The 13,781-nt window shown below is 52.2% G+C and overlaps 3 protein-coding genes across 3 annotated transcripts; 1 reads left to right on the top strand and 2 right to left on the bottom strand.

Annotated features, from left to right (window-relative positions):
- Positions 1-1,922: 1,922 nt before the first annotated feature.
- On the top strand, positions 1,923-2,768 carry MAA_02989 (BRCA1 C Terminus domain-containing protein; the record flags this gene model as incomplete). Its single annotated transcript, XM_007820987.2, has 2 exons — positions 1,923-2,506; positions 2,633-2,768. The coding sequence occupies 2 exons, from the start codon at positions 1,923-1,925 to the stop codon at positions 2,766-2,768; spliced, it is 720 nt and encodes a 239-aa protein (XP_007819178.2).
- Positions 2,769-3,838: 1,070 nt separating this feature from the next.
- Positions 3,839-6,107, bottom strand: MAA_02990 (propionyl-CoA synthase; the record flags this gene model as incomplete). The annotated part of the gene is made up of 3 exons (XM_007820988.1): positions 3,839-4,284; positions 4,375-5,643; positions 5,711-6,107. 3 exons carry the CDS (start codon positions 6,105-6,107, stop codon positions 3,839-3,841), a joined length of 2,112 nt encoding a protein of 703 aa, XP_007819179.1.
- Positions 6,108-8,359: 2,252 nt separating this feature from the next.
- MAA_02991 (mmc protein) lies at positions 8,360-8,981 on the bottom strand (the record flags this gene model as incomplete). Its single annotated transcript, XM_007820989.1, has 3 exons — positions 8,360-8,537; positions 8,590-8,672; positions 8,826-8,981. 3 exons carry the CDS (start codon positions 8,979-8,981, stop codon positions 8,360-8,362), a joined length of 417 nt encoding a protein of 138 aa, XP_007819180.1.
- Positions 8,982-13,781: the final 4,800 nt, after the last annotated feature.

The raw sequence follows: 13,781 nt of genomic DNA on the forward strand, positions 1-13,781 counted from the left end.
TGGTGGCTGAATCCAGGCCTCCAAAAAGATGGAAAGCTGGGTGTTGTGAGGGCAATTCGTTGGATGAGAAAGGCTCATGTGGGAGATTGAGTGACATGCCTGCTGACCATGTTATTGGTTTCGTCCATCCGAGGCAACTCTTTTCCCTTTCACTGCTACTAGTAGTAGTACTACTGCTGACGCGTGGTAGAAAAGTACAGAGACATCAGGGCCCTAATTCCTCGCAATGGCATGAGTGGAGTTTCGAGGCACGGGCTGGGCGGCTCAATGGCCTTGTTTCATGGACAAACACGAGAGGCTGGAGTTCCAATCCGGGGAAAGTCGACATGGCTCAATGCTCAGAAAGAAGATGCTTGGCCGGCTTTTGCAACAGCAAGCAAGCAAGCAAGCTGTATAATGCAAGCTGCCAACCGGCAATCACGTTACGGATACGTCAAAGTGTCCCTATGAGGGCGGGAAGTCAAGAAATTGATGCAAAAACAAAGCACAAGCAGGGTCAGGCTTCTTCCGGCGTATGTACAGACAATGTGCGTCGAGATCATGCACGAGATTGTCTGGCAAGTAGCTTCCCAGCCATGTCAGTTCATGTAGGAGAAGAGACGGGAGCATTTACCACCATGTTCCACGCTCCAAGCCGACGGAGAGGAGACGCCGGGCACAAGACCCCAGTTGCGATCTGAGTGTGCGTACATATGTATTATGTACGGAGTACATGATGTTTGGGGTGCGTGGGCGGGCTGCGGATCACGTTTGCAGACCGCTGCATTTTTGCATTTTGCCGCTTTCCACTCGTTCCCTTCTCTCCAGCCACTAGGTAAAATAGACCATGGCGCTTCTTTGGGGGTGTGAAGACGAGAATTCTACAATGTATTGACAAGGAAGCCAGACGGGGGAGGGGGCTCGGCAACAAGAGGTGGAGGACAGAAAAGGCTGGGCGGTTTTTTTCTTCCCGTGTGATCGAGGGCAAAATGGAGATGAATGGACCTTGACCTTTGGCCCCGGCCGGGGGTCCCTTGACGAACGGGACGCTTTGCTGCTTGCTGGGTGGTGGGTATCCGGGCCCTGGCCCTGGCCCTGTTGGCCTGTCGGGTGTGGTTCTTTGCCCTGGAGGAGGAAGGGGGCAAAAAAGGATAAGGATTCTTCTGCTAGGTGGTGACGGCTGAAGATAGTGGTGGTTGGTCGAGAGTCCGGTGTGGATGGGAAGATGGAGTTGATGGAGCAGGCGGAGGAACAAAGAGGACGAGAGGAGTCAAGAGCGATGAAACGGCGCGGCAACTTGACGAATTCGGCGACGCCAATTGACAGAAGTACGAGCATGCACCGACACCGACGCGCCTGGTGGATGTGGATGCGGGAATGCCACGTCAAAGGCGAGATGTCAATCCATTTTTGCATCACGCGGCCCTTGCGGCATGCCGTGAGCGAGGCCATGGCTCTCAATTGCGCTCTGCAGTCCAGGCCCATGGTCAGCACCGGCCGAGCCATTGCCATTGCCATTGCCATTGTTATTCAGAATTGGTTCGTAAAAGGCCCTTTGGCAGGGAAAAAAAAACAAAAAGACAATGGCCTTGATAATGGGTCATGTTGTAAGTCTCTGGATGTGGAGCCCATGTGACCTCCACTCACCGCATCTCACAGCATCGTGAACGTCAATGAAACAAACAAGACGCCAAAAAAGAAGATTCACATCACGCAAGACCACAACGGCGAGATTGTACCCCCTCATCTACAGAAGCCAGCCAAAACACCTCCCACGCGACAAGCAACAAACACCCGACACAGCACCCGCCCCGGTGTCCATCCCACATTGCCCACTGCAAACCTTGAGAAACCATCTCCATGCTCTAGGGTATCCTCCGTCACGACGATCAAAACAACAACAACAGCAGCAACATGAAAACATAGAAACAAAAACCACAACAATGCCCAAGCCACCACCGCCCTCGCTCCCCAAGCCCGCGCTCCCCCGCAACACAGCCTTCGACCCGTGGAACTCGTCGTCGACAGGCCACCAGCGCGCCGAGCAGCAACCCGGCACGGCGTGGCGCGCCTCCCGCACCGGCAAGCTCAACTCCCAATTCCAGTCCGGGCCTGCCGGCGGGCCCCGGACCCAGGACACCCGCGGCCCCGGGGTGCGAGGCGCGAGCGTCGCCGACATGCTCAGGACGCCCGGCCTGATGGGCGAGTCCCTCGGCGGCCGTCCCCCTCCCAGGCAGGACGATGCCGATGACGCCGCCGCGCCTCGGGGCATTTTCGCCGGGTGCGTCGTCTACGTCAACGGGAGCACGTATCCCCTCGTGTCGGACCACAGGCTGAAGCACGAGCTCTGCGAGAACGGCGCGCAGGTGAGCGTGCACCTGGGCAGGAGGAGGGTCACGCACGTCATATTGGGGAGGCCGGCCGGCGGCGTGGCCAAGGGCGCCGGGGGCGGGTTGGCCGGCGGCAAGATGGACAAGGAGATACGGAGGGTTGGCGGCGTAGGGGTGCGCTTTGTAGGGGTCGAGTGGTGAGTCTGGCCTTGTTTGTCCCCTCGCCCCGTTGCGTTGTATGGTGATTTCGTACTTGTGGGTGTTTTTTATTTGGTTCGGCTGTGGTTCAGGACGAGAGAGAGTTTTGCTAACGGCCGCCACAGGGTCCTGGAGAGTCTCAAGGCAGGCAAGAGGTTGCCAGAGGCGCGGTTTTCGAATGTCAAGGTTGCGGCCAGGGGGCAGGGAAGTGTATACGGATTGTCTTCTGGGAGTGGCGTTGCCGGGGGGACTTTGCCATGATGGTTCGGCTGGCAAGGAGGCGTATTCGCTACTACGGGGGTTCTACGGTTGGTCGAGTTGTGCATGTTTTTTTGTTCTTTTTCCTCCGTCATGAGTATACGAGACTGGCGTTGAAGGGCATCGCTTCGCAGGTGTTGCGGTTAGAATGGTTAGAATAGCGTGCAAGACACGAATATCAGGCCTCTTGTTTTCCATCAATGGTTGCCTTTTGTGCTGTTGCAAATGGCATGACGTGGCTTTACTTTTTGCCCGTGATGCCCCTGCACGAAGCTCCCCTACTTCTTTCTCATCACGTTGTATGTGCGCTGACAAGGCCTAGTACCAGAATACATGCTGCTTGAATTAGGAATTCCAACCCCTGGAACCGCCATACCGTGGCGCGCGACGTAAATGAGCATCTCCCCCTTTCTCAGCACCTACCGACCAGTCTCAATCTTAACCAGAGACTCCAAGGCATGTAGCACCTTCTCACCGCCAAAACTACCCATCATCGTGCAACCAGCAAATACGAAGCGGCAAAAAGGAGTCCTTCTCTCGTCATCATCTCCAGACCGCTTGGTACGTCGCCATCTCAGGGGTCCGCGTGCGCGAACCAAAACTCAACAAAACGTAGCCATTTTCACACTCATGCGTCACCGTCGTGGTCCCGCGTTTGGATGGTGTAACAGTCTTGGGTCCAGAGCATAGTGAGTATGCGAGGGAACTGTCTCACAAGGGTGCTGTGTCTGCTGGACCTCGTGGAAAATGTTGTACTGCTGGCGTCGTGTGAGCACGTTGGGGTTGTGGAACGTGGATAGCAATTCGATGGGATGAGAAAAGGAGAATGAATGGCCGTGGATACTTTGATGAAAATTGAACGTCTCATTTAATCATCAAAGTTGAGATCATTGGATCTAATGTCTTGGTCAGGCACTGGAGAATTGATGTCATGCATTGTGTGTAGTTTCGTATCAAAAAGAGGAATCCTGGAGTAGATGACCAAGAGCATCCCAAGGAAAAGAACGCAACTCTGCCAGAGGGGCCGGATACGACCACTGAATATACGCTAAGCTCGAACGCATTCGACACATCTATAGCTTCGACTTTAGTCCCTCAACAGCCGCGTGTTTCCCATCACTCCTCTCAAAGTACTCGCGTACTTTGGTCCTCGCAACCTCCACGACCGACGAATCCTCAACAGTACTCGGTATTGTTACCTTCTTGTCAAACTCGCCATGCACGCCATTTTCTACTAATTCGCGTAGAACTCGTCGCAGAGTCTTGCCCGAGCGAGTCTTGGGAATCATACCTTTGCCCTGGATGATACCTCCAAGCGACGCAATGGCTCCCACTTGTTTTCGTACCAAGGCTTGAATTTCAGAAGCAACCTTTTCATCGGGCACTGCTGATGCGGGATGGTCGGCCGTTGAAAGAGTGATGAAGGCAAAAGGCAGTTGACCCTTGATAGCATCTGGAATTCCAACAACACTGGCCTCGGCAACGAGAGGGTGAGACGTGATTGCTTGCTCAATGCCGCCTAAGTAAACATGTTAGCATATCGAGTGGTTTAAGGGCCCGTCACAATTCACAGGTCTCACAGGAGTGATGGGTAAATGGGCTTGCTTACCACTCGACAGCCGATGTGCACTAACGTTTAGCACATCGTCATTCCGGCTCATTACATGCACATAGCCATCCTCGTCAATCATGCCAGCGTCTCCTGTATCCAGCCACTTGCCATCAAATCTCTTCAAGTAACTCTTATAAAACCTCTCCTCATCCTCCCACAACGTTCGAAACGCCGTAGGTGCCAACGGCATGCCTAAGACAATGTTGCCCATGCTACCCTTTGTAACTTGACGACCCTCGTCATCCACAACACGGACGTCGAACCCAGGCATCGCCTTACCAGCACTTCCGGGCTTAATAGTGGCAGGTGGGTGGTTTCGGATTGACGAAGCTCGGTCCGCACCAGTGTGAGGAACTAAGGCACGGCCAGTTATGGGCGAACCAGATTCGCTGGACCACCAGTTGTCGATGACGTGTGCATCCGGAGCGCCGTACTTGTTTAATAGTTCTTGGTACATAGAAATGAGGGAAGGTTCAGAGCGCTCCCCTGCTAAGAATAATGATTTCAGGCTGCGGAGACCCCCTCGACCACCGATGGTGGATAAGAACTTGTTTTCCGGGTCATCCCTCCTGATAGCTCGAAGAGCAGTAGGTGCCGTGAACATCATGTTGACCCCGTACTCTTCCACGACCCTCCAAAACGCCGAGGCATCTGGTGTGCCAACGGGTTTGCCCTCGTAGAGGACGGTGGACGCGCCAGCTAACAATGGCGCGTAGACAATGTATGAGTGGCCAACAACCCACCCAATATCGGATGCTGTAAAGGCAACGTCCCCAGGCCCATGAATGTCGAAGAGATAACTTATCGAGAGATTAAGCCCCACGGCGTGACCAGCAGCATCTCTCATGACACCCTTGGGCGCACCAGTTGTGCCAGACGTATGGATAATATAAACGGGGTCAGTACTCGCAACAGGCACGCAGTCGGCCTTGATTTGCCTAGCGCGGGCACTCCTCACGACCTTTTGCCATGTAGCTTGACCGCTGTTGCGATCAGGATTCCACCTAACCTGCGGCCGTTGCCAGATAAAGGTCTTCGGAGGTTTGTGCGGTGAAATCCTGATGGCCTCTTCCACTAGCGGCTGATAGGCAATAGGCGGCTTATTTCCATCGATTCCGCATGATGCCGTTAGTATAGCAACAGGCTTGCATGCCTCGATGCGCTGTGCGAGAGCATTGGGGGCAAAGCCGCCAAAAACGACGGCATGGACGGCACCGAGACGGTTCACTGCATACATGCCTATTAAAGCAGACGGAATCATCGGCACTGAGTGATTCAAGCGTTAGCACTTGGCCTGCCCAGCTCGCGTTGCCATGTCTCGGTGCCAACTTACTATACAGCATGACAACATCTCCCCTCTTGACGCCCTCGGATCGCAACACACCGGCAAGAACTTCAACCTCGTCGAGCAACCTGCGGTACGAGTATGTCTCCTTGGTCTTGGTCACGGGGCTGTCGTAATAGATGGCGACATTATCGCCTCGACCGGCCTCCACATGTCTATCAATACAGTTGTAGCATGTAGATATCTCGCCGCCGGGGAACCACTCCCACGAATCGTGGGTTACGCTTCCATCCTTCAGAGCTCGTCGTGTGTGACGCAAGGTCTCGGTCGGCTTTTTATGCCAGTGCAAGTGTTCGGCTTGGCGAGCCCAGAATTCCTCTGGCTTGTCTAGACTGTGCCGCAGCACGTCGTCTTGCAGGTGTGAGCCTGCTTCCCTCGAGGCCATGGTATGGCTGTGTGTGCGGAGTTGCAGTGCAGGAGCAAAGGAAATGAGACTTCGGCAGCTGTGAATTTATAATTGCCACCTGGCTGCCCTTGTGTCAGATCCACGGGATAGCAGTGCTGCGACCATCAGCGATGCGGAAATAACTTTGATCCCAGGGCCGGGCCTCTCAAGTCTATTTATTGAGAATAATTTGGGAGAAATCCAGAAATGCTCCCTTTTTACCCTCGGTTAAAGAGGCTGATGATCATCATGTTTGGTCCGGTCCATCTTACCGACGGCAGGAGCTTTGCAGCTCCCGAGTCCCAAAGGCTAGTGGGGTCTCGATCCCCGGAACCTTGCTGCCCCACGCTGAGATCTCTGAAATTCCGCTTCTCCGGGGGACCAAAGGAGCCGAAATCGCCAAATCGCGTTCCCTCCACTCCCCCGCGGTACCGAGCATCCCATGCCAGTGACTATAGGGTAGCCTCGTCACAAGAAACCTAACCACGATCACTTCTCTAACCGAATAAACAAATACATGTCGGGAACAACCCAGGTGAGCCGCAAATGTACCAAGAGAACACAGAATTCCAAATCAAACTCGAATGCAAACTTCCTACCAAAAGTGACCTAGTAGATGAAGCAATTCGTCCAGACACCCAGCCTTCATTGCTGATTACCATCGAAAACCAACTCTACATATCCACCAAACACTACATACAGAGTCAGGTCCGTCTACACGGCTCCTAGCAGACCTACACTTCGTACATTCAAGATGGTTTCTATCTTGGGCATGATTGACAAACCACATTTTTTTTTTGCACTCCATATCCCTTTGAATGTGCGCAGGCCCAATTGGGGTAGCGGACCAGGGTTCTGGCCAATAATAAAAGCTGATGAAAAAGGATACATAAACTTACTAGTAAATTATATGGGAAATCAGGTACCTTATATCTTTAAGATACAAGTAAATACAAAATATCACTAGCTGTTTACCTGTATCAAAAAGTATCTTGAAGTATCATAAAACAGTGGGTCAAATACATCAATTGGACCTGCGCACATTCAAAGGGATGAACTGCTGCACTCCCATAACTCATAGCTGTACGGAGTACGGAGTACATACCACCCACTAACCGTACTCTGAGGCAACAACTCTTTGCACACCACCATGTACGCGGCCCGAGAAAAAGCAGTGTTGAGTCTTGATGCCTCCCACCGTAGCCATCAAACATGAATGAAATCCGAAAAACCTCGCTTATTCTAACAAGCCACTGTTCTACGGAGTGCATTCGAACCACCCTGCCCCGAGCCCGATTGATACACCCGTAGCACTCTGGCTCGTTCGTGCCACGATGAAACGTGCTCGCCACGAGCATCACGGAGGAGCACGCCGTCACACAGTACCCATGTATCTCTGAATTAAACATCCAAAAAGTGTGCAGCGGCAAAGGCGGCAAGGACTCCGTACAGGCCTCAAATTCAGCCCACTGAGCTCGAAATACGACGTACGCCAGTGACGAAACATATTGCAAGACATGACCAAGGAGGGCCAAGACAAGGCAGTCACTGAAACGTGAGTAATAAGACACTGGACCAAAAGTAGCCCCTTGACCTACAATGCCGAAGTAGCCTCTTGACTTAGAAATTAGAATGCTGAATCTAGTATCCTTCAGAGTAAGCAGAGCTTGACAAGGCTGTAAAAACACGCCTGATTGAGGGGGCCCTATGCTCCAAGATATGAACATTGAGATCTTGTACATGACGGAGCACAGGAAACGAAAGAAAACAAGACGAGCGGACAGATATTGACCATGTGGCAACAAGATCAATCGACTCGGAAGCAAATGAGTGGACGCATGGAAACGCATCTTTATAAATGTTGTCAAATAGGCCCGACCGCCGAGGCTAAGTCGTATTAGATCCAAATTTCCTAGTGCTGATAAAGGCACGTTTTAATCCAGGCGCCGAAAAGAGTTATTAAGACCGCACACAAGCCATTAATAGAGATTATCCTCCATGGGTTTGACCTGCGAGCCCCCATCGAACCGTCAAGTTCTCTGGGCGTTGATATGTTCATAACCCAAAAAAAGTCTATACACATCCGAAAAGCTGTAAATCCCATCCATTCAACCATAAACCCCCTACTCCCCCACGACACCTGTCCAGCCTCCAAGCTGGGAAGGCTTGCTGACTCGCTCCCATGAACCTCACATGCTCTCTTCTACAAGAGTAGGTCGAGACATGGACGCACGTATGACGGTTGAGTTGATTTACAGGATGAAAGCAGCAAGACCGACAACACCGGCCAGACCAGCGCCAGAAAGAGCGGCGGCCTTGCCAGCACCAGCAGTAGGGACGGGGTTGCCAGGCTTGGTGGGAGTGACACCGCCAGTGGGCGAGGCAACGGTGGAGTTGGGGAAGTTGACGGGGGTGCTGACAGTAGCAGTGCTAATAAAAATGTTAGATTTTTTGTGCATTTAACTTGAGGTTTGAGACGTACCAGCTGTGGCACTCAACAGCCGAGGTGGTGATGACGGGCTTGGTGACAGTGCAAGGGCAGTCAGTGATGGTCAAGGTGGTGGGCTGTCATTTTCGTTAGCTCTGAATTTTGATATCTTGAATATTCGGATATAAATCAAGCACCGAAGGGTCTTGTTCCTCAGGTCACAAGACCCCAGATGCCTGCTTTTATACGCCTCCTAATTTCCGCCAAGATTGCGGGGAGAGCCTCCTTACCTCAGTGACAGTGTAGGTCTTGGTGCCGTGAGTGATCTCGGTAGCCTCAGGGCAGTAAGTGGTGTAGGCAGAAACGACCTCGGTGACGTAGGTAACGTTCTTGGCCCAGGCGTTGGCGCCAACGGCAGCGGCGATGAGAGCAACGGTGTACTTCATTTTGTCGGTTGGGATAACTCGAAGAGTTGGCTTGAATTAACGAATGTAATTGACTGAAAAGTCGGGGTATGCAGATGTGCGAGTGAGCGAATGTGTGTGGGTGAGGAGAAAAGGGAAGGGCCGGAAGACGAGGAGGCCTGGAGAAGCATCTTTATACAGGACAAGGTGCGAGAGATGAGGGCCACGAGATGGACCGCCGGGACTGGGGGCCGTGCCCGAGTTGGTCTGGGCTGCAAAAATAGACAGGGGCCCGACGAAGAGGAAGACATGCGAGCGACGCGATTCTGTCCTGGTCCGTCAGTCTAGTCCTTGCGTGGCGGCGTGGAGTGAGGAACGAGCAGCGAGGACTGACAGGGCCAGCGACGAGCAAGGATCGGTGGGCAGAGGCAGGGGGTGGGTGTGTGTGGATAGATGAGGTGGGTTGATAAATGAGCAATCATTCATTGATCATGGATGGTGGCCAACAGCCATGGCGGGAGCAAGGACGGTGCCGATGGTGATTTGTGCCTGGGTGTCTCTGGCACCACGAATCGACTGGTGACAGCAGTGAAGACGATGGAAACCATTCAAGACAAAAGGTGACGCGAAATCTCAGCTTCCAAAGGTGGGGGACGAGGGAAGTCGAGCCTGGAACTTTCTGACCTGAGCACAATCTTGGGTGATTCAGGCACGCGGTCTGGTGAGATGCAAGGTACCCATACTGTGGCGGCTTGCCATGCAGCTAAGTCAAGTACTGGTCGAGTACTGCGTGCTTCGTGCTAAATGTACAATGTCCCTGGCTGCCTGCTAATGCACCCAAGCTCTTAGCGCGGCGTCCGCAATCTTGGTCTACCACATCCAGCCTCACATACAACGGTCAACTCGTCGTCCGCTCTGACCGGACCTGATGGGCTTCCGGCTTCAAGAGACTCGATTGCCAGCTCAAGTGGATACGTTTATCTTCGTGGCCAGTGAATGCCGTTGCATTGCAGTGTCAAGGTGTGTATCATGGCCCGCCATCAAAAGCCGTCGACCTAGCCTGCCAAGGTATCCATTCTAATCGAATTTCTCATATCTAGTCGTTATGTAGCCGAAGCAACACAGCTCGTCCTCACTGGAAAATACTGGGCCAATCTCGATCATGGAATCATGGAGGGTTAAAATCCTTGACTATGCTCCAGTATTGCCCCGAAATTGGACTTTGTTAGTTATTGTTGACATGCCAGTGGAACGAACGGACAAATCACGCATTCTCTCTACCTAATACTCCGTGCGGTTCCTCATAGCGCATTGTTTTACGGATACATACGGGACACATGTCAGCAAGATGGAAAGATCGCCTCTCCCGGCCCAGACCACCGAGTGCTCTGTAATAATAGTAACAAGCATGCTAGGAAAGGGGCATTGGGCCAAACTCCGGGGCGGATGACTGGGATTCGAGAGCGAGACCAAAGAACCAAGATCAGGTCCCGCCGATTAAGGCTGCACTCCGAAAAGGTGGCCATAATACCAAAAAGAGGGAGAGGCAGGCTGGTCAATGCTCAAGATCGAGCCTGGTCTTCTCAATCAGTTGTTGACAGGGACATGTAAGCGTTGCAGCGCGGGCCGCCTTGCATATTTCCACCGAAATTGATTGCAGGGCTCAAATTGAAGAAGAAAAAGGAAAAAAAGAAACAACTTGCACAAGTAGGGTACAGCCAATAACAGAAGCGAAGAAAAGTACACCAGAACCTACGGAGTATTATTAGACGTCTTCACATGGAGAACAAGCCTTGTTGGTAAAATGAGGGAGCCACTTCCGTCGAATCCTACCAGGTGGGGGGCATGTGAGGCGTGTCGCCGTGACATTGGAAAAAAAAAAGTCAACAACCAGGAAAAAACAAGCACTACTCTTCAGCAAACACATATCCGAGTCGATACACAGCGCTACAGGCGGATGGCAGTGTCAGCCCCCAAGCAATAAGCAATTGGCTTTTCTGAGTTCCAATAGTGTACGGAGGATGGAGTTGTGCTTCAGAGGTCTCCGCCAATCGACTTGTATCGGATCCATGCCTGGCTTCTGGTTCCTATCAGCTTGCCGTCAGCTGGCCGCACAAAGTATTGTATGTATGCACGGAGTAGTTATTGTGATGAATCAGTGGTGGCACAGCTGGTATAAAAGCTAATGCAAGGCGCAACAGCCGTGATGGCACAACCCTGAGGCCACCCGCACAACACTAATGCAGGAACAGATATTGTTGAGCGGCGCTCAGTGATCAGTTCAAACTGCTGATGTCCGTCGACCTGTGTCTCGTTTAGCCATTTTGTGCTATGATACTACTCAGTACTAGTAGTACTCCGTACTAGTACGTAGTATGATCGAACCGGCCGTTTTGTGTCGGTTTCCCCAGCGGAAGCCTCAAAACCTGCGATGTGACACAACAGAACAAGCAGGGGAGTCAGACATAAATTTAATGAGATTGGAGTCAGCCGGGCTGGTTCTCCGGATAGGTTGCGCGCGGACTGACTGGTTTGGGTAGTAACTGGTCTTTTCAAGGATTGTTCTTGACGAAGCTGACAGATACCATGACAGCTACGGAGTACTCAGTACGCCGGATGCACTGTCCTTTTGGAGTCAGCACTTATTAGTATTAACAAATACTTGTCGGCAAGGCATTTCTCTGTTCGGTGGCAACAGATCCTCCTGAGTGGACAGACGAGATGGCATGTACTCCGTACGTGGACGCATTCTAGGCTGTAAACTTGTCAACTGGTATGTACGGAGTACGGAGTACGGAGAACTGAGTTCGTCGCGTGTCACGGCGCTCAGTCCATGCCCAGATTGCTGTTCGTCGACCATTGGACAGCAAGCTATGTAAAAGCAGCGACCGCCTATCAGGAGCCAAGTCAGGCACCGCGCTTTTATTGGCTGAAGCTTCTACCATCTCCTCCCAGTCGTGCCATACACGGCTAGACTGCCCTAGCTGCTTTGCCGTCTTACCGCCTTGGCGCCTTGACACGTTTCCAATCTCCTCCTTTTGCACGGCTTTGTTGTCAACAGAGATTCTTTGCTGCACCAACGCCCCCCCGGTTCATTGGCGGTTTGTTTTTCTCCATGCAAGAAGCTCATTTCCAAGGAGTTGATTGGTCCCGTCCACCGGCCCATGCTCTCCGAGACCCTCTGCAATTTCCCAGAGTATCCACCCATCCTGCCGTAGCCATGGCATGGGTGCCTTCTGCCTTCTAGGCTTAATCTCGCCCGCCTTGTCGGCTCAAAGCAGTATGTGTGGAGTCTGGTAGTTACTCTGTACTCCATGCTGAACCTGATGGCCATGCGTTTTTGGCTAATAAGACAAGGCAAAAGAAAAAAAAAAGAGGTTGTTCCGCAACATGGATCTTTATCGTGCTACGGCGGAACAAGCATTATTATTACTATTACTGTCCGTTCTCGGCACTCATCCTCGTGGCCTTGTGCGCAGAAACTACCTCAAGTGACCATGAGGCATGAAACGACAAGGCGTGCTGTTCGACATGCAAGTTCCAGCCAGTTCATGATACCAATCTCGGTCGTTATACGGAGTGACGGGTGACCGTAATGCGAACAATCTCAGAAAGGCAGGATCGAGATATTGAGACATCGAGACCGCCATTTCACACCGGTCATTCTACAAGGCTTCGTACGGAAATGATTCCCTCAGCCAAGCTTCCTCCTGACCATTGTTTCGTTTGACCCTGAGTTATCATCCGCGAGGAGCTCATTGCCACTTTTCTCTCTCTTTAAACCGACAGTGAACCCATGTTCCCCGTGACGTGGGACCGCCTCCCTGTCCCGTCCATCGGAGAGATTCTGATCGCTTGTTTGCTTGGTAAAATTAGACTCTACGTACGGAGTGCTCCGTACTCCGAACGTGTCAGCAAGGACTTTCGCGCGATGTTGCGTTTTAAAAATAAAATAAAATAAAATCTTATTTGGCACTTCCACGACGATCATTCCGACAAATGGACTCTCCAAGATTGTCTGGGAAAAAGGCTCTAGTCGATCGACTCTAGCCGAATGCCCCGTCGTTTCGCTGATCGATCAGTGCTGAGCTCCTTCATTCTTCCTCGCGCCTCAATAAGTCAGCTACTGTCCTTAATAGGTTTTAAAGTTCAATCATCCAATAAGTCTACTTGGTTGACACAAGGCGCGTCTCAGGAATGATGGCTAGACAGGGCATCATGTTCTAGAAGAGGCCGTCAGCAGCATGCCCGAAACAAACGCATGGGCAAAAATATTTATCACCCCGTATTCACAAAACACGCAAAATATTTGCTGTCCAAGCGTCTACTACGTACATACGTGCCGTGACATCTTACGACTGACCAACAGCAGGAGAGGCATCTCCAAAGCCGGCTTCCGCGCCAGGCTCCGGATCCAAGAAACCAGAGAATTGACCGAAGGCGGAAGCTTCTCCATCCGCGGAGTACGAAGCCTCACTCACGCCCTCCAGTCGTTGCCAATCGTCACTGGCAACGGGAAGATTACAAGTCATCCATGGCTTACCGATAGTCAGAGCCACAGCTGGGGTCAACTGGGTCTTTTAATCTCCAGAGACCGGATTGCGTGCTCAACGTGATGCTGGACAGACCGAGATATTAGCTTGGCCACGCTGGGCAGTTGCCTTTCCTTCGCCGATAACGCGTGTTGTCATATACATACACGCACGAGGCATCACCCGCGCGCCATGCCTTGATGGTGTTCACAGCCCCGCGACGATGGTTCCGCCGAAGCAGAAATGTCATAGCAACGACAGAGGGCCTTTTCTCCCTTACAGAGTTCGTAACAAGGGACCCCGGTCTTGG

Source organism: Metarhizium robertsii (assembly GCF_000187425.2).
Source record: "Metarhizium robertsii ARSEF 23 chromosome Unknown MAA_Scf_4, whole genome shotgun sequence".
Lineage (NCBI taxonomy): Eukaryota > Fungi > Ascomycota > Sordariomycetes > Hypocreales > Clavicipitaceae > Metarhizium > Metarhizium robertsii.